At 32.6% G+C, this 21,824-nt stretch overlaps 1 protein-coding gene across 1 annotated transcript; it reads left to right on the forward strand.

Moving 5' to 3' along the window:
* Window positions 1-16,011: 16,011 nt before the first annotated feature.
* Window positions 16,012-21,307, forward strand: LOC132313486 (probable aquaporin SIP2-1). The gene is made up of 3 exons (XM_059812272.1): window positions 16,012-16,469; window positions 20,561-20,821; window positions 20,920-21,307. The coding sequence occupies exons 1-3, from the start codon at window positions 16,182-16,184 to the stop codon at window positions 21,085-21,087; spliced, it is 717 nt and encodes a 238-aa protein (XP_059668255.1). The 5' UTR covers window positions 16,012-16,181; the 3' UTR covers window positions 21,088-21,307.
* The last annotated feature ends 517 nt before the right edge of the window (window positions 21,308-21,824 follow it).

Raw genomic sequence — 21,824 nt, forward strand, 5'->3', positions numbered from 1 at the left:
TGAATTTCCAGTATTTATCTTAAGCTTGTTAGGGTTAAAATTAACTATTAGATGGTGTGTTCTTGGTGTTCTGAGAGCCTCAGAGTGTTACTAAGATACTTAGTAGCATTTAATTGGTATAAATATAATTAAATAAATATTTTTTTTACCATGGAAGAAGATGTATATATGTATATATATATATATATATATATATATATATGTACATATACGTAGATATGATTTTAAATAGTCAACGATTAGTATGGAATGTATTATATACACATATTTATATTATAAAATATATGTGTATATATATATATACATATGTATAACATTTAAGATTATTAAATATTATAAATCTTATTTGATATAACTTGATTTGTGGATGGTATGGTTGATTTAAAATCGTAATAGATATTCAGTTATTAAATTAAGGACATGCTTATAATATGCATGTGAAGTCTAGGTATAATTAAACTTAGAGTTAAGTTTAAAGTTAGTACATGGTTGAATTGTAGGCATGGATGAGTTGCCTAAGGCTTTGATATATTGCCTTATTGGTTATGAATAAATTTCATATATGGGAAGCATGGTTGAATTGCTAATTAATTTTATAAGTAAAAATACTTAAGGCAGCATGGTTGAATTGCTAGTATATAAATAAATATATTTACAAATGGCATAGTTGAATTGCCGGTGCCTAATTAAGTTGCTTTGTGTTTAGATGTTTAAAATGTCATCTAAGATTAGGGTATGTATAGGTTGGATTATGACTAGAATAATTTAGTGCATACAGGATAGTGTATTATTGTATATATGTTAATACCATAATAGTGGTGGAGATATGGATGATTTGTCAAAGCTTAAATTTTGGATATGTAATTTAAATAATCAAAAGTATTATTGGGTTATGGATTTATCGGATTTTTTTTTTCTAAATTGTAAGTTATTGTTTAAATGACTAAATTACTGTTTAGAATGGAATTAAGGCGAGTGGAGTTTACTTTATGAGGAAATTATAAAGGGGGGTTTGGTCTAGGTATGACTAATAATTAATTATTGGTGAGTGGTTTTGGACAATTTAATGCCCTATTAACAGATAGGATTATTGTACTATATATATAAGTATGTATATATTTTTATAGCATCAAATATTAAAGTTAAAGCTTTATTAGGGATGGTTTTGGTAAAGATGATCTGTTTATTTGTTTTCAGATGCTTAGTAGAAAGAACTTGCTCGTAAGGTTTAACCCGCAATTTATTTTTCAGGTTGTTAGAAGGTCAAGTCTCAAGGTTGAGGATCCGCAGTTGGAGGACTTATTCATTCCTTCCGTTTATTTAAAAGTAGGATATTATTATTGTTTCATTTTATATTGGTATTTAACAATGAACTTCTGGATAATGTATTTTGGTTAAGGGATTCTTGAGTTACAGGATTCCCGAGTTGTAAGTTTTATAAAATTAGTAATGGAACTTTTATTTAATAGATTTCCTTCAGCGAGTTATTTATTCTTTTTATTTCTTTTTGTACTCTGTGCTTGTTTAAAATACTTTAATTATTTTAATATTTCCCTGATTTTGTGCGCGGAATTGATCAACCCGTGTTCCGAAATTAAGGGGTATTACACCCTTCCCGTCCCCACTTGCCCCCTTTCGCCTCTCACCGGAAGCAGCTGTTAACGTTGTAGCCATAGTTCCGTCGACCATTGTTCCAGAGGATGAAATTGCCATTGTGGTGTAAGAAATTCATCAATAATAAATACATGATTCCAATACATAATACATAAAACGTTATTTAGAAAAACATATTTGTCATCTTTAGCTGTTTGTATTTGAGATGAACTATTATACAAACATTGCAATACACAGAAACACTCTACAATATAGAAACATTCTTCAACCCTCTATTTTTGCCTGTGAAAGTGAATGATGGATTCAGACTCTCTTTCACATATATATATAGAGGGTTGGGACTTTTTCTAAAAGTTACCAAAAAGAGACATGTTGGTTCCATCAACCAACACACCCCTCTGTAAATAAACTGTAGTTATATGATAACAGTCACATCTCTTAAATACGAATATTATAAAATCATTTAAATAAAAATCAAGATTAATAATAATAAGACCATTTTTCTTGCATTCTCCCACTTGGTCTTATAATCATAATTAATCTTTTATTTTATATATATATATATATATATATATATATATATATATATATATATATTTGAAAAATATTTTTTTTGAAACAATGTTGGTGTGCACACTTTAAATAAATTATCTATATTTAGAGAATCATTGTACCAAACAACTTTTATGAAGTCCTTACAAGTATAGCAATGTTGGATCAAGGACGTCATTATATTATTTAATAATATAGGACATCAATGGTCACAAACATTAATACACTCAACTTCAAGATTATACATAAATACCGCATGTGCTAAATAATAAAACATTATGCCATGCTTCGGTCCTATCGTGTCTCAATAAGGACACACCATGTATCATAAAAGACATTTATAATTTTTCATACACACGTGCACAAATATGGAAAACTAAATAAATGAGGATAATATAAGAAACTGTGATCACAAATACAATTGTGTCTACAACTAAGTCAAAAAACAACCTCCCACTAACTAAGTAAATCAAAGCTATCAATAAGACCCATATGAGCAACATGCTCACTGTATAGCTTAAGTGGCAACCCCTTAATCATGGGATCAGCAATCATTTGTCGTGTACTAATGTGCTTAATGGACACAAGCTAGTTCTGAATCATCTCTTTTACAACAAGGTATTTAATATCTATATGTCTAGATTTTCCTGAACTCTTGTTGTTCCTTGAATACATAACTGCAGCGGAATTGTCACAAAAAATCATCAATGGCTTAGAAATAGAATCTACCACCATAAGTCTTGAGATGAAATTTCGTAACCATAATGCATGACAAGTGGCCTCATAACATGCAATAAATTCTGCCTCCATAGTGGATGAAGCTGTTAGTGTTTGTTTAATACTTTTCCATGAAATTGCCCCTCCAGCCATCATGAAGATAAATCCCGAAGTGGATTTCATACTATCCTAACAACCAGCAAAGTCAGGGTCTGTATAACCCACCACTTCAAGCCTGTCGGTCCTTCTATATATGAGCAAATGGTTCTTTGTCTTTTGCAGGTACCTCATTACTTTCTTTGCCGCTCTCCAATGATCCATGCCAGGATCATTTTGGTATCTGCCTAGCATACTAACAGCAAATGCTATGTCTGGCCGTGTGCAAACCTGAGCATACATCAAACTCCCAATTGCAGATGCATAAGGAATGTTTCTCATTTGCTCCCGCTCTAAGTCATTTCTCGGACACTGGAATTTACTAAATTTATCACCTTTTACTATAAGAGCAATTCCACCTTTATAGTGTTGCATATCAAATCTTTTAAGAACTTTTTCTATATAGGCCCTTTGTGACAATCCAAGAATCCCATGAGATCTATCTCGATAGATCTCAATGCCAATGACAAATGAGGCTTCACCAAGATCTTTCATTTCAAAACTTTGAGATAACATATTGTAATACCCCGTATTTTTAAAGAGTTTATTTAAATTAATTTTATATTAGGTTAATTATTTAATGTGTAGATTTATTCACCTTTGAATTGTGTATGCTAAATTATTAAATTAATATTATTGATTTGTACATGTAATTTAAATTAAATGCTCTATATATTATAATTGGTTATGTTTTATATTAATTAATATTAATTAATTAAAGTATTACATTTGTATTGTAGTGTATTAATATGTAATAATAATAATAATAACAAAATGTCATGATGTAAATTAGATATTGGGATAGAATTCATTTACTATGGTAGAATTTTATGTCAATTGTTTGACTAAGATTGCATGGCATTAAGTTAGTATAGGTGGGAATGTTGATAGTAAATATTTAGGTCAGATATTTGTATTATTTATATTATATAAGTTAGTATATATATATGTTAGTTAGCTTATCAATTAAGGAAACTCACGTAAGTTAGAGAGATTAAAAATTACAGAGAGCTATTTTATAAGAGTAAAAGGAATAGGGAGAGAGAAAGAAGCTTGGACCGGTATAGGTGATTTTACCTTACTACGCGCAACCGGCGGATTTGTTTAAAATTCATAAGGCAAGTTATTATCTACTTTTCTCCTTTGAATCCATAAATTAATTATTTAATTTATTTAGGTTATTTTGGAGTATAGAAAGCATACTAGGATTTTAATGAATTATAATTTTAGTTTATTAAATTAGTGAAATATTAATTATTTAAGGTGTTAGATATTATTTTATTAGACTATGTAACTAAATATAGCTAAAAATAATTATTTAAGGCTTTAGAGATTTTTTTAGAATTTTCTGGAATTTTCTGGGATTTTTCTAAAATTTTCGGTGAAACTCCGGCGAGATTTTTGGCCACCGGCAGTGAGGAAGGTGACCGGAGTGATCCGGTGTGATGCGGCGCACTGTAAACCCGCTCCTGGCCATTAGTTGAATCTAATTGATCCGGTGCATCACAGTCCATGTTACTACAGTACACCCGGATCAAGAACCTTTGGATTAGGTGAAGATAAGGTAGATTCATCCAGTGTAGCGCGCCCATAGCATGCAAGACCATGCAACCAACGAATCAGCAAGCGCCGCGTCAGTAGGGATTTAGAGCGCTCGCGTGGCAGCGCGTGCGCGCCCGATACAGACTCCAAACGCGCGTGGAGGTGCGTGTGAGAGTGGGGAAGGTGGCTGCGCGTGGGGGAAGCTTAGGGAGGCGCGTGAGGGCGCGTGTGGGACCCCTACAGCTACTGGAAAAGTCCAGAATATCCCTAAGGACTGTTTTGTAATTTTCAGAACCTTAAACTTGCATTTTTGGGCCTAGGGTTGGTATTTACAGGTTTAACGGGACATTTAAATTATTATTTTACTACCCGTTAATTATTATTATGTCTGATTAATATTTCTAAACATTAATTATATTGTTTACAGTACGGATTGCTATGAAACAAATGTAATTAATGTAATGACATATTTGAATATTAATTGTGTTATTATTTAATGTTAAATGAAATGATTACATGATTTGATTCATATAAATTGTCCATTGTACATTACAGGATTTTTATGTTGTTAATGATATATAAATCATTATTATTATACTGTGTGCATTTCAGGTAATAAGTGGACTGCTTAATAAATTAAGTCGCATTTATATTATATGGATGTGTTGCCATATAGAACCATGTGAGCTGACTAATAAGTTTAGACTCATTTATACCGTATGCATTCGTTGCCATAGACAGATGTGTGGCTGTCGAAGTATGTGGTTTAATATTATTGGCATGTGTTGCCTAAGTGATATGCTCAGTATCTTCATTAGTACCTTGAGATATGTTACCACTGTGTAGGACTTATAGTCTGTGTTGTCAATACCGTGCACCCTATATTAATAGCTGATTTCCCAGGTAGGGAAAGGAGACACTTAACCACCTCGTGTGAGTCTAAGTGATCACCGTCTATTCTTGTTGAGGTCATATTATACATTGTGTAGTTTCATTATGGTGCATACAGGTAGAGTATATTTCCGAATATTAATGATTAATTTATTTGATTCTCTGATTTGGGTCATAGTAAAGAGGACTTGCTCGTGGGGTTGACCCACCATTGTTGTTATTTCAGGACACGGTCAGTACCCGTTTCAAGGTTGAGGCTTAGCAGTGTGGGACCACCATCCGAACTCATCTACTCTTACGGTCTTATCCAGGGTAGAAGTTTTATGTATTATTTTGCTTTCAGTTTTATTTACTTCCGACGTTGAACTTTCAGGTTTATATTTAGGGATCCTTGACATAGGATTTCCAAGTTATATAAAGGAGTATTGTATTTAATAAATGATAGATGGATGTTTTATTATTTAGTTTTCCTTTCCTGTCTAAATTCTTCTATTATTATCATTTTGTATTCCATGCTTGTATATTACCAATGGTTTTTGATATATCTCATTTTTCGTGTATAAGCCTGATCAACTTATGCGTGGAAAATGTGGGGTGTCACAAAAATGTTTAGTCTCGTGTAACAGGCTAATGTCACTACTAGCAAGTAAGATATCATCAACATACAACACTGGAAAAATGAACTTACTCCCACTGACTTTCATATAAATGCACTCATCAATAATATTTTCTTTAAACCCATATAAAGTAATTATCTCATCAAATTTTATATACCATTGTCTTGATGTTTGTTTTAACCCATAAATAGATTTTCTTAACTTACACACCATATGTTCTTTGCCCTCAATTTTGTAACCCTCGGGTTGTTCCATATAAACTTCTTCGAGCAAGTCACCATTTAGGAATGCAGTTTTTACATCCATTTGATATAACTCCAAATCAAAATGAGCTACTAATGTCATTGTAATTCTAAAAGAATCTTTCTTTGAAACAGGAGAAAAAATTTATTTATAGTCGATACTCTTTTGTTAAGTAAAACCCTTAGCAACAAGTCAGGCTTTATATCTTTCAACTTTACCTTTTGAGTCTCGTTTAGTTTTAAATACCCATTTACAGCCAATGAGTCTGACTCCCTCTGGTAAGTCAACTAGATCCCAAACTTTATTATTTTTCATAGAATCTAACCCATCTTTCATTGCATCTAACCATTGTTGAGCAAAAGTGCTACTTTTGGCTTTTGAAAATGATAGTGGATCATCTTCTTTACCAATGTTGAACTCAATCTCTTGTAGATAAACTTCATAGTTGTGATACCCTTCGGATCCGAGACGCGGATTGATCAGGTCCGAGTCCAAACCCGAGGGATATCAAATAATTAAAGTATTTTAAATTGAACACGGAATACAAAATGAAATACGAAATAATATAATAAGCTGGAAGAAACTAAAAGGAAATCCTTGTATTATAATTAATCAAAACTGATAATCCAAAATTCCATAAGTTTACAACTCGGGATCCATCCATTGGACCCCTTATTAAAACTCTCAAACCAAAACTGAAATAATAGAAATAAAATCCAAAGCTAACATAGAGAAGATTCCTACATAATCGGAGAAATGAATATCTGTATTTGCTCAGCACGATCAACCTCTAACTCTGGAACTGACGAGCACCTGAAAAATAAAGGAGTGGGTCAGGCCCATATGCAAGTCCTGATCTACTACAATCCAAACAGTAATCCGATACGCAGAGACATCCTAGGAAGACTCAACAATATCTAGAGTAGTCCATATATGTATATAGTACACACTATAGGACGTTCGCTAGTCCAGTAGGTCTGTCTCAGCCTGAATAGAAGACAACATGCGAATACGCACCCGAGGGTGGGCATGAGTACCTAGACCTACCAGGGAACAACACCTATGTCCAGTTATCCATCCTAGGCGATATATGCGCCCTAACCATGGTCCTGAGACTCAGGCTCATACCATGGCATATAAAATATATATATAAAGTCCGTACTCCTCCTAATACAAAATATCATTCTACTTTGTAGTGGTTTGATATAATGTATAACGCATCCATCCTGAAACCAAAAGTAGGTCACTCAATTCATAATTGATATGACACATGTAGGTGATGGACTTAACCTTTATGATTAATCCATACCTTAATCCAAATTAGGTAAGACTTAGTGTTTTGAACTAATCCATACCCAGTACGTCACCGTCCCATACCGGTACATATAATCCAATCCATCCAACATAATTATTAAGATAATTACTGTTATTTATCAACCATTATCCAGAATATGCATAAATACAATTTAATACATATCACATGACGTTAGGAAAATCATTACAAAACCTAAGCATCACATTCCATCCATTAAAGTTGCTAATATGAGTCATAGCACTCAAGTCCTCCATAAAATCTATAAATTGATAGAATTCACAAAGTATACTTATCAATTTTTTCCATATCAAGAATAAATGAATTCAAGCATTTATTATTCTTATACTTCTGTTTAAATACAACCAAACAGTAATAAAATATATATGCCAGAAAAATTCCAAGTTCCAGTACATGGTTTTAAATGTTCAAAACAGTTAGCAACCCCCGATATTTCTTAAATTTAATTTGCTCCAATCCTTAACCCAATCATGGATTAATATTTCCCTTAGTACAACAAGTTTATTCCAGACCCAACAACAATTTAAAACAGTTTAAACAAAGTTCCAAGAACCTATACAGATCAAACAGTGCACAAAAACCCAATTTAGTGCGTTCAACTGAGAGCAGGCTCATTCAAAACAAAGAGCCAGCTCTTTTTTTCAAAAGAGCCTGCTCCATTGATCTAGGAGCCAGCTCCTAGATGCTAGAGCCGGCTCCACCTTCCTTTGGAGCCGGCTCTAAGGTAGAAAGAGCCGGCTCCTCCTTCTTCTTGGAGCCTGCTCTTCTCCCCTTAGTTGCCGTTGTCCGTTCTGCTGCATCTTTCTCGATTGCGGTGTTTTTCAGACCTCTGTAAGGTTCTTAATAGCTATTCTAGGGTTCAAACTCAGTCCTAGATAAATTTTAAAAAACCTGATATGCAATGATAGCATGCATAGAACATAGTTTAGAAGCACTGATCATTGAAACTTAGTCTGAAATTGTAGGCAACCCACAACAGATTAATTTGGTGGATTTGAGCACTGTTTTAAGTACTTATTCTAAAGCTCGTTTAATGTCTCAGACTAATCCTCCAACATAGATATACGATTACAATAAGAATTTAACACTAGATTTGAAAACAATCGGCAACAAGATTTCAGTTAATATTTTTAAGCAACACCAAAACAGATTAATATGATGGAACTAAAAACTGATTTAAACATGCATATAGGATGAATCATAACATTTGTTTCATCTATTTTAATCTGTGATTAACCCTTGGAGTCTTAACTAGGCATGCACAGAACACGAATTAACGGGAAAAAGAAGAACAGAGACTTGCCTCTGAGAGTTTGAATTAAAAACTCTAACTGTCGTCTATATAAACTCCGGCAACGTCAACTTGTTGTTATCAACCTCGGCCACTCCTAGTTAAGACCAGAACTCCTCCTTGAATCCCTCCCTTAATCTCCTAAAGTTTCTCTTTGTAAACCACACAAGCTCCCACTCTTTGTTTCTCTGCCCTCACAACTCTCTGTATGACTCTGTTACATAACTCTGTTACTGAAGGTGGTGAGTAGGGTTTACAAAAACCCTAAGCAGACGTATACCTATATATTTATAGAGTTATACCAAACCCTAAATTAATTCAAGCCCTAACTAAATCCTAACCGACCCATAGAACTTAATTAAAACCTATGTCCGCTAAATAAACTAAACCCTAATTTATAAAACAGTTAATTTACATAAGCACGTAATTAACAAAACTTAAGAAACATAATTAAATAACCAATTAACCTAAAACAGTTTTATTTAAAATAATTAATTCTCGAAATGCAAATAAACAAGCAAATAATTAATTAAACAAATATTTAAAACAATTTAATTCAAGTAATGCAATTAATCAAGCAAATAATTTATTTAAACAAACAAAATACAATTTAAACAATAAATTTAGTAAAAACACACATAAATAATTAAAATAAAGGCCAGGACTATCCTTTTTAAAATTAGGGGTATTACAATAATCATCTGGAATAGCACTTTTTCTTTCTCTCCTTGATCTTCGTAATGGCATGTTAACTATTGGTTCATTTGAGATTTCTTCTATGCGAGGTGTTTGCCCTTCAGACTCTTGATGACTTAAATCACCATCTTGCATGGTAGCGAGTGGGACAACTACGTTATCCCGAGGAACTAAATTTATATTTCGATTTTCCTCAAACACCATGTGCCTGGGCTCTATACTCCCACTGGTGTAACCATCCTCAATGAACCTAGCATTTAGGGTCTCAATAAGTTTGGTACTATGTGATGGACAATAAAATCTATAACCTTTTGACCTTTCTGGATATCCTACAAAATAACAACTGACTATCCTGGGATCAAGTTTCCTTTCATGTGGGTTATATAATTTAGCCTCTGTTGCACATCCTCATATATGCAAGTGATTTAAACTAGGTTTTCTTCTTGTCCATAACTCAAAATGAGTCTTTGAGATTGCCTTAGATAGCACTCGATTTAAGATATATGCAGCAGTCCTAAGAGCTTCACCCCACAAAAAATCTGGTAAAGATGAATTACTCATCATAGTTTGCACCATATCCATAAGAGTGTGATTCCTACGTTCAACTACACCATTTTGCTCAGGGGTACTCGGCATGGTGTACTGCGCAACTATACCACACTCCTGTAGATATTTAGCAAATGGCCCTGGATTACGACCTATATGATCGTGCCTTCCATAGTATTCACCACCACAATCTGATCGCACTACTTTAATTTTCTTATCAAGTTGACGCTCGACTTCTGTCTTATAAATTTTAAAAATATCCAGTGCCTCAAATTTCTCACCAATCAAGTACACATAACCATAACGAGAAAAATCATCAATAAATGTAACAAAATATTTCTTCCCGTTTAGTGTAGTAGGAATGAAAGGACCACATATGTCTATGTGTATAAGCTCTAAGAAGCCATTACTTCTAGTAGCACCCTTATATCTAGACTTGGTTAACTTTCCTTTAACACAATTAATGCATATGTCATAGTCTGAAAAATCTAATGTGTTCAGAACACCTTCTCTAACCAATCTTTCTAATCTCTCTCTAGAGATATGACCTAAACGCCTATGCCATAACATAGAAAAAGAACCATTGGTAAGACCACGTTTGGTACTCACATTAAAAGACAAAAGAGATTGTGAAAAATTTGGGTTAAGATTTAGAAGACAAAGATTATCAACTAATTAACCAGAACCAATAAATTTGGAATCATAAAAGATATTGATATTACAATTACTAAAACGAAACTCATAATTCAACATATCAAGTTTAGGTACAGAGATCAAATTTCTGGACATTGAAGGAACATACAAAATATCTTCTAACTCTAATACAAAACCACTACTAAGGACAAGATGAACAACTCCCACAGCTTTAACTTGTGCTTCTACCCCATTACCCATGGTGAGTGTCCTTTGGTTGGGATTGATTTTCCGGCTCCTTATGAATCCTGCAAGGAATTAGAAATATGAATAGTAGCCCCGGAATCAATCCACCAAATATTTGGCGGAACAATGGCTAAATTAGATTCTGAACACACTAAACAATGGGTATTACCTTTCTTTGCTAACCAGTTTTTGTAACTAAAGCATTCCTTTTTGACATGGCCTCACTTGTGACACCAAAAGTATTGAACTTTCTTTTTCCCCACTTTATGTGTCTGACTGGGTTCAACATCATTAACCTTTATACCCTTTTCTCCAGCTTTTTTATTACTTTTCTTGACTGTTTTCTGATCCACGATATGTGCCATATCGGGCTTATTGTGTTGGGTTCGCTCTTCCTCTTGTGCACACATACTAATTAGTTCTGTTAATTTCCACTTATCTTTCTGCGTATTATAAGTAATCTTAAAAATATCGAATTGAGCAGGAAGAGAAATCATAATAAAGTGGATTAGAAAAGAGTCACTAACTTCCATATTCATATTTTTCAATTGACATGCAATATCAGTCATTTGCATGATATGCTCACGCACACCACTAAGACCATCATATTTTGCGGTTACTAATTGGGTCATAAGAGTGCTAGCCAGTGATTTAGTCGAAATAGTAAAATGTTCTTTTAGAGCCTTAAGGTAATCCTTAGCCAATGGTTTATCAGGAATGGCACCCCTAATATATTTAGGAATATTATTCTTAATATACATTAGACTAATTCTATTAGACCTGTCCCATTTATCCCATTCCTTTTTCACCTCTGCACCACTAAAGTCTGTAGGCTTAGGTGGTTCATCTGACCTAATGGCTAAGTCTAAATCCCCAAGTCCCAAATTAAAAATTATTTCATCTTTCCAGTCCGAGAAATTAGACCCAGTCAGGGCCTTCACACAAGGTAATGAACCAACTGCCATGCAACAATAACATAAAATATAATTTACATAAAATCAAAATAATTAAGGCCATAATTAAATAGTTTAATTGATAGGAAAACAATCAAACTTTCCAGAATCAATAAGTAATGCCTCAAAATAATTGACTCCGAATGGGATCAACATCACATTCAACAATATTTCCTTTGGGCCAATATTGTTAAATGTTAGTCTCCCACTAGTGAAACAAATTTCACATTTGAAACTAATTAATCATAGATAATACAATATCAAAAATAAATTCCTTTGGGAATAGTATATTAACTATTATATTTTCTACATTAATTATCTCAATCCGTTTAATTAGACAAATCTCAATAATCCACCTTTGGGTTAGATTATTGTTCTTCTCAACTAAACGCAATTCCAATCCTTTTACTTTAGCAAAAATTATAATTTTACTACTAGATCCAAATACTATTGAAATTGTCATGAGTGTGCCATTTTGGTGATTAAACATACATTCCAATTTCAAGAATATTTATCCTTAAGATTGTTAAATGATTTAATTTTCTCAAATGAATCCAATTTAATATACACAATATGCATCAATATAAACATAAGGCAATATGCATAATAATGTATATGTTGCCAATTTCAATACATTTATAAATAATATCCAATTTCAATATGTATATGATAATCATAGATGATCACTTAAAAATATATATATACATATATATATATATATATATATATATATATAATTAGCAAAAGTTAACATATCAATCATATATGCTAATGATTCAATATTAAATGTGATTGTCCCAAAGTGATGTAATATGTCATCATGTACTCATAACATATCTAATTAATATAACACAAACACTATTTGTATATATGGGATTTGGTAGAATTAGAAGTTTCAATCATTGACTAACATATATGTATATATGCATACGTGAGACATTGGTACCAACAAAACAGATAATATATCACAATATAACAGTGTCGTATCACGTACAATATATCATAATATATCAGTGTCCTATCACGTACAATATATTTACTGTATCTATTTTATAGATTCATATATATATGTGTGTGTGTGTGCACATATAAGAAACAAAATACTGTACGTATAATTAAATATAATATATAAATTTCATATAAACTAAACTAATAATATACTGATGAAAATAAAATGGATTTATATATTAGAATCCATGTCTAGCTCTGATACCACATGTAAGATATTCATCAATATTAAATACATGGTTCCAATGCATAAAACGTTATTTAGAAAAACATACCTGCCACCTTTAGCTGTTTGTATTTGAGATGAACTATTAGAGAAACAGTGCAATACAGAAACACTCTACAATATAGAAACACTCTTTAACCCTCTATTTTTGCTTGTGAAACTGAACGATGGATTCAAACTCTCTTTTACGTATATATATAGAGGGTTGGGACCGTTTCTAAAAATTACCAAAAAGAGACATGTTGGTTCCATCAACCAACACACCCCTTTGTAAATAAACTGTAGCTATATGATAACAGTCACATCTCTTAAATATGAATATTATAAAATTATTTAAATAAAAATTAAAATTAATAATAATAAGACCATTTTTCTTACACGTGGAACCTACATATATTTTTTTCAATTTCTGCCTTTGACCTAAATATTATATATATATATACCCTACCATATATAACTTCATCTTCATCCTCATATCTTATCAATAAATTATTGGTTATGCCATGTCATGTGTGATGGATTATAAAATAAGAAGGAACAACTTATTTTTACTTATCTATGTACGTGTACCTTTGTTCAGAATGAACTTTGTAGACACTTGTTGCTTTTCATCTCTAATCTCTTTGTGATACTATCTCATCAATAAATTATTGGTTTTTGATCTTCCCGACAAAAAAATATATATATTATATTATATTTTGAATGTGCAAGAAACTGCTCTTTCTAATAGAAAAATAAATTTATTATACTTCAATGGAATATTTATATATATATATATTTTTCTATTTATTAAAGTCTATTTTTATCATAAGAATCCTTTTTTCTTTCTGAACCTTGGGATAATATGGGCTTTATCCCTCCTAAACGGGCTCGATCTCTTCTTGGGCCTTACTCTCAGTCAGCACAGGTCTCAAATGAGAGTAAGTGAGCTGGGGGGCCAGTGGGCCCTTTCCTTAACTGGTTGGCTGGGCTGAATTTGGCCCAATGAAATTTTATGCCCCGTCGAAACTACATAAACTCTTGCTATACGATTCTAAATCTTATAGCCAGGCAAAGCAAAATCAAATTTAAACAAATAAAAGAATATCATGTAAAATGGTGGAGTCATCTTGGATTCGGTGGGAACAGAATACGATTCTAATCTTATAGCAAGGCGAAAGCAAAATCATATTTAAACAAATAAAAGGTTATCAGTCATCTTGGATTCGGTGGGTGCAGCTGTTCCCACTCAACAATTTGTGTTTCTTGTATGTGTGTATGTATGTATATATATAGTACATATCATATCATACCATAAGAAAAAATACAAAGGCAGAACCATACCTGATTATGTGTATTAACTACGAGTATTAAGAGAAGCATATATAATGACATTGACAATGAGTCATATAATATTCTTAAATGATGAAAACTCATCATGAGGTCCTCCACACACACACACACACACACATATATATATATTCGATTTTATAATATGATGAACAATATCTAGAAGACATGTTTTGAAAATTGGCTATGTTTCAAACACATAAACCCCATGAGCCAATACCTACACAACAAATTAATCACAAAAAACATATTCAAACGATTTTTTTTCTTTGAGTATATCCAAGCCTCCATCTAACTATTAAAAACAATATATTTGATTTCGTATGCAATTTAATTCCAAAAAAAAAAATAAAATAAAATTTGATGATATGGTGTTTTTGAAGCGATTAAGTTTAAGCTAGGAAAAACAAAATATTGAAGATACTTAATCTAGGAAAAACAAAATATTGAAGATGATCCATATCAACGTAACATTATAAAATTTGTCCAAAAATACAACAATTCAATCCGTGGTGATTTTAACAACCCACATTAATGATCCAATTTGAAAACCAAACATGGTCATTAACTCGCACATATATTTATACAAAATACTCGTAGTAAAACCTCTAAATTATCAAAAAAAAATTGTAAATTAGTCCATTTATGCCATTTGTGATGTTAAATTATTGATTTGTCCGTTAATTAAATTATTTCTTTTTATTTAGTTTCTTTATAAATGAGTTACCTGTTAATTTCATATATATATATATATATATGCATTTTCATTTGTACACATATATATGTATTATAATTTTTTTGAATAGTTTAAGGCCTGACCTCTTTTACCAAATTAATAGCTTTTTTCTTTTTTCTTTTTCTTTTTTTTTTGGTAAAATCGTGATTGTTGAGGGAAGTTTGTTGCATTTTGATGGGTTTTCCTTTTTGCCGTTCGATGAGGATACTTAGGTAATTTTACAGTGTCACTAAAAGCATACTAACAAGAAGGTGCTATTTGCAAATGTTGAACAGATAAAAGGGTTTTTTTATTGTATTTTTTTTTAGTCCGTGGAGGTTTTATTACATATAGTAGTTTAGACTTTATTACAATGATACCCGCCAACGCGAAAAATTCACACATACCTTCAAGTTATATTATTCAAGGAATCAAAATATATTGAACAGGATAATATTATATTTTTATTTCTTATATTATATAATTTGAAGGGTATGAGTAACTTTTGTGTGTCCATTAGGGGTGTCATTGTAATAAAGTCCAATTTTAACTACTGTTGTAATAAACCATAACATTACACTCACACGTACGAGTAAGGGAGGAAGCAAACCAACAAAGGGAATCGAAAATCCGACAACATGTTAAACATGCAACGTTCGTTATGGTCCCACACCTCTCCCAAGCATCTAAAGTCGAATTTCCAACATGAAATAGACTGGAGGACCTCTGAGAACGTCTTCCCTCGAACAAACACAAATAACCCCTTCTAATGCATTGATGGCATAACGAATTGAGAGAGAGAGAGAGAGAGAGAGAGAGAGAGAGAGCCAGATAAATTGAGAGAGAGAGCGAGCTTCCTTCTTCTTCAATCACATGGCTGTTGGAATTCGATTGATCGTTTCAGATTTCATCATGTCCTTCATGTGGGTATGGTCAGGGGTTCTTAACAAGATCTTTGTCAACAAGGTTCTAGGGTTAGGGCATGAAACCAAAGGTGAAGTCATCAAGTGTGCTCTATCCATCATCAATATGTTCTTCTTTGCATACTTGGGCAAGGTCACAAAAGGTGGGGCCTACAATCCCCTCACTGTGCTCTCTGGCGCCATCTCTGGGGATTTCAGTCGCTTCCTCCTCACTGTTGGTGCAAGAATTCCTGCTCAGGTCTGTTTCTCTCCATTTAGATGTTCACTCAACCCTTTATTTTATTTTATTTTTGTTATATTGTTGTAGTTTATTAGGATATGAAATTGAACAAATGGGTGTTTGTTTTGGTGGAATTGATTTAAGTATATGTTTGTTTTTGCCTTGATTCCTTTGGATTTTTTCCTTAGAGATTCATTTAGCGAACCAATTGTTTCTCAATTGGGTTTGATTATTCAACTGCGTTGACCGGATAAAAGATTAGTTAATCTGTGATTTGGAATGGTCTAAACTGGTTGGTATTATGCTGGAATTGGGTTACAACTGCATTCTATTTCAATTAGCTTCCTTTGACGGGTTAATGATTGAATTTGCTTATTGATTGATGCTTGGGAGTGGAAATTTCTTTAATTAATGATTAGCTTCTTAGATGATTTTGTTACCCACAACACCAAATCATCACCTAAACTCTTCTTAGCCTCAATAGGAGTCATATGGTTCCAAAAGCCTTTACTTTTTTTCATCTTACTCGATGCACTTTTTTTTCTCTAATCTTCCTAAAATTACAATTTTCTTCCAAGCTTAAACTTCTCATATGGTTATCATTTGACAACTTCTAAAAGTAACTTTTTTAAGTTAGGGTAAAGTGAAAGAAACCAACCACCCCCCTCCCCTCCCTTTGTTATATACAAAATGTGCAAAAACCCCTGAACTTTAATTTACTCCCTACATTTTGTTAATTAGTCCTTTGTGGTTTTGCTTCAAGGGTATGGGTAAAGTGCGAGAAAACCCTGTTATATAACATGTGTGGAAACCCCGAGGGGCATTGTGGTCATTTCAAAAGGGTCGTATAATCAAGGCCAAAATTGCTTCTCATCCTTCTTATCCTATACTGTTCGAAGCTTACATCAATTGCCACAACGTTAAGGAGACATGAAACTATGCAATTACAGCGAAATCTCAAAAGTCTTTAGTTTCTTCAAAGTGCTTTTTTCTGCCTTTGCTTTTGTTTTTCTCTACATATTTGAGCTCTGAATGATCATGTAAAATAGCTAGAACTGTTCAGAATTGAAGTCAGAATTTAAAATTTAACATAATTAGTTCTTTCTTTCTGGTTTTGCTTTAAATTCTTTACTACGAATCTACGATTTACTTACCCTTTGCTTGTTAATTTTAAAGATCTAGAACTCTTCAGCTATGTGTGTGTGTGTGTGTTAGGTGAGCAATTGAAGTTTTGAAACGAGATCCTTTTGGCTTTCAATGTTAATGGAACTTTCAAATTCATCCTATTCTACATTTTATTTTTATTAGTTTCATCTTCTAAATGCAATGTTATTTCTTTTAGCATCTTATTATGTACAATATTTTTTACCTTCCCTTTCAAATTAAACCGCATAGTATTTGGATTTATAAGCTGCTTTTCTTTCTTTATTTTCATTTAGTGTACGACTGTACGCATCCAAGACTGTTATCTTATAAACTTTTCTGGTTAGAGGAAAAATCAATTTGGTTCATATATAATTTACTTTTAATGTTTATTACATGTTCATCTTTATGGAATTAGGTAATCGTTATCATATACTGCTACAAAGTCATGGATAGCCTCCACAACATGATTCCTATCTCCAAATCCGTTGCCATCATTGACCATCTCATACTCTCCACAACATTTTCCTACATCACCATTGAAGTCTTCTCTTATAAATAGTCTCTTCTTCAAAGTTTACTTGACTTAATTATTTCATATGTTCCCAAAATTTTGCTTTACTCTTAATTGGGGTGTGTAAACGCTCATTGTATTTACTATATTTTATTATCATATTCCTTTTTTTTAGTAACAATCATTTATTTTCAAATTCTTACCAATGATTATCCTACTGCATTTCTATGCATATCTTTTACAGCATAATAGAGTTAAAGTCCTGTTCCTAACTTTTTCTCTTACCTACTTGGTTCCTTTTAGTCACACTATATTAATTCTTCTCCTAATCACCGTGTCTGGCAACTCGCCTTTTACTTATTTATGTTCCTATATTCTAAGTCCCTAAGTCTACTAGGAGTCGTGAACTAACTTCTTTATCCACGCTCGTTAGAGATGCACAAGTTTTGTCCAGTTTGTACCAGGAAGATGTGATGCCCCTTGCCCTTGTTTCAAAGCATCTCAGAGTTGTTGCAATGCGATGGTTAAGGTGAATTTACTAGTGTTTAATAAAATACTTTTAGGATTCACATCCAAATAGTCTTGACAAAGTTTCTACCTTGATTGTCAAGGTAACACAACCATCCTTATTTTTTTTCTTATTATTTTTTTTTTTTTTGGGGGGGGCATGGGATTGACTGTGTAAAAGAAAAGTCAATAATCAAGAAATAAGCGGAGGAGTTAATTGAATTGGTTGACCATAGAATTAAATTTCCTTAGGTGATAATTGAAGGCGGTTACAGGCTAAAGATTCACTATCAGGTGTCAAAATGATGTATCTGGTACATCTTAATGGAGTTGATTAGCATTTCTCTTCCAATTCGGTTTCCCTTTTAATACTTCATATGGAGTGTAGCAGAGAATGGTTCTGTTTTTTTATTTTTTTTTTTGATGAGTAAAAATGGTTCTCTCTTTTTTTGTAGTTACCTTTGTCTATTTTTCAGGTAGTTCCTCATCTTAGTTCCCTTATCAGAGTATATTAGTTTTGGTTTGTTCAATTGCTATCAAAGCAGGTTATTCAACACGGAGAGTTGGCCTTTAGGAAATTTTATGGATATTAAAAAATTAGACTCAATTGATTTAGTTTATTCTAATGATTTTGCTTTCTTTTTTAATTTGATGCATGGTAGTCATAAGTCTAGTTTAACTGATAGTTTTGATAGTGACTGGAAATATAGAAAATTTTACTTAAGAATGACTATATTACTTGTGATGCCTATGATAATGAATTTTTTTATTCTAAATCTTGATTAGAATCATATTTTGATAATTATGAAGATGATATATTTAGGCTTACTTTTGCTAAATTACATAATTATTTTCTCAACATAAAACTAGAAAATTCTGAATTGTTGGATAATTTAGAAGTAATGAAATTTGATTCTACAAAACACATGTTAAAAATTACTGATTTCACAATTATAGTTGTTAAACTTAAAGATATGTTATTTAGCAAATAAAAGCTTTAGAACAAGAGACTAGGCAGTCAAAGGAGTTAAATGAATTCTTAAACTTTAAAGATTGATAACAGCTTCCCTAATTTGAAGTGTGATAGGAAATCTAAACTACAATTCTGAGGAAGTAATGGAAAAACCTTCTAATGGTAAATATGTTGATAAGAAATCATGTGAAACTATAAAGTTAAATCCCTCTAAGCATAATCCTGCTTGACATTATTGTTCAAGTGAAACATGGTGCAACTGCTCTGTTGGTATTACTGGAATGAGAGATGGTACAGAGTTTTTGAAAACGGGGAACTAGCAGTAGAAGTGGGGACTAAGAGTTGATTTGGAGTGGATTATTCATTCTATGTAATTCCAGGCATTGGTTCTTTAAAATCTAGATCTCTAATATTTCCTTTATGTTAGCATGGCTCCTGCACATGGATGACATGCACAAATCAATAAACTTGATTAGTAGATTGCTTAAATCTTCAGTAATCACGTCTCCTGTCTGATGTTTTTTATTCTTATTGCTTGTCCATCATTAGGACAGTGAATGATTGTCATTTATGTAGTTGTGTTCCTTACATACCTTGATCAGAAGAAAGAGGAAAATGTAATTCCACTCAAAAAAGACTTTTCTTTAAAAGATTGGGTGTAGCAATACAATATATCCGATGCACCTGGCTTGTACATTTAAAGTTATGTATGGACTCATGATTTTGGCAAAATACAGCACAGCTGAAAGAGGAAAATTTTGTGTAGGAAAAAAAATGACTTCTTATGGCATGTCTTGCCATTTAAAAAAGGTTTAGAAACAATCAATCTTATTTTTTGAAATAAATGACTCAGCAATTCAAATTCTTGGAAGTTGTATAATTTTTCTACTGCAAATTTTATACTTGTTCTCCAAATCTCAACATATAGATTATTTATCATTCTCGTTTAGATTCCTTTATATCTCTTTTTAGGTTATTGGATCTATTACTGGGGTTAGGCTCATCATGGATACCTTCCCTGAGATTGGACATGGGCCGCGCCTGAATGTTGAAATCCATCATGGTGCCTTAACAGAAGGTCTTCTGACATTTGCAATTGTCACCATCTCGCTTGGACTTGCTAGAAACATCCCTGGAAGTTTCTACATGAAAACTTGGATATCCAGTGTTTCCAAGCTCGCTCTCCATATACTTGGTTCCGATCTAACTGGTGGATGTATGAACCCAGCCTCTGTAAGTACTTTTACCGATTTTTATAAATCTATTCTGATGAAGTTGTTTTACATTCAAAACTTGAGTAAAGTTGGATTCATGGTTTCTGCGTTTCTTAGGTAATGGGGTGGGCTTTTGCTCACGGGGATCATATAACCAAGGAGCATATACTTGTTTACTGGCTTGCCCCAATAGAGGCAACTCTACTGGCAGTATGGACATTTAGGTTACTGGTTCAGCCACTAAAAGAGGACAAGGCAAACATGAAGACTCAGAAATCAGACTAAATGGTTTTCCACTTTGATGTTGATAATGATGGATGGTCAAACTGTTAGGCATTGAAGCGGTTGTTAACATTTAGAAACTGACTGAAGATTGAAATCCGACCAAAGGAAGTCACTCTTTCGCATTTGAATTCCTTCGGGTCACCTGATTTGTAAATATACTGTAATACAAATTTGTATTCAGTGTTTGTATTCCAACCAATTGAAGCTCTCTCCAATTCAATCTCTCTCTCTCTCTCTCTCTCTCTCTCTCTATATATATATATATAAACACACACACACACACACACACACATCAATCTACAGGAGCAAAGAGTTGAAAAGCATTATTTGATCAACTTTTTTAGAATTTAGAGGACCGCCCAAGGACTTAACAATAATTGAAACCGAAAAATGAAAGTGCACGACTAGTATTGCTGAGTGGGAACAAAAATTGTTAATTTTAAAAAATAGTAGCGAATTTTCAAATTGGAGTCGACCTGAAAAAGTATAATTTTCATTTCTTGCCAATTAGAATATGTATTACCAGAAGCTATGACCCCTAGCAAGGCTAGATAACCCTTTGCTGATTCTAGTTGAAGTTTATTGAAGCTAGGTTTAGGAGCAACAAGTGTTACCAACAAAATGGGTTGATTTGGTAACTCCAAAACACAACATGAATCTACGCGCGCAGCAAAGAATATCAACCTCGTTTAAATGTTTATCATATTGTACCTGTATGGCCGTACGCTTGTGTGTGT

This window comes from Cornus florida, unplaced genomic scaffold (genome assembly GCF_030987335.1).
Source record: "Cornus florida cultivar Cherokee Brave unplaced genomic scaffold, ASM3098733v1 CherokeeBrave_3.0.0_Hap2_Chr06, whole genome shotgun sequence".
NCBI classification, from domain to species: domain Eukaryota; kingdom Viridiplantae; phylum Streptophyta; class Magnoliopsida; order Cornales; family Cornaceae; genus Cornus; species Cornus florida.

Coding starts and splice junctions, on each gene's coding strand:
- LOC132313486 (XM_059812272.1), top strand. CDS start 16,182: ATGGCTGTTGGAATTCGATTGATCGTTTCAGATTTCATCATGTCCTTC. Junction 16,470..20,560: donor GTGCAAGAATTCCTGCTCAG/GTCTGTTTCTCT, acceptor ATCTCTTTTTAG/GTTATTGGATCTATTACTGG. Junction 20,822..20,919: donor GATGTATGAACCCAGCCTCT/GTAAGTACTTTT, acceptor TGCGTTTCTTAG/GTAATGGGGTGGGCTTTTGC.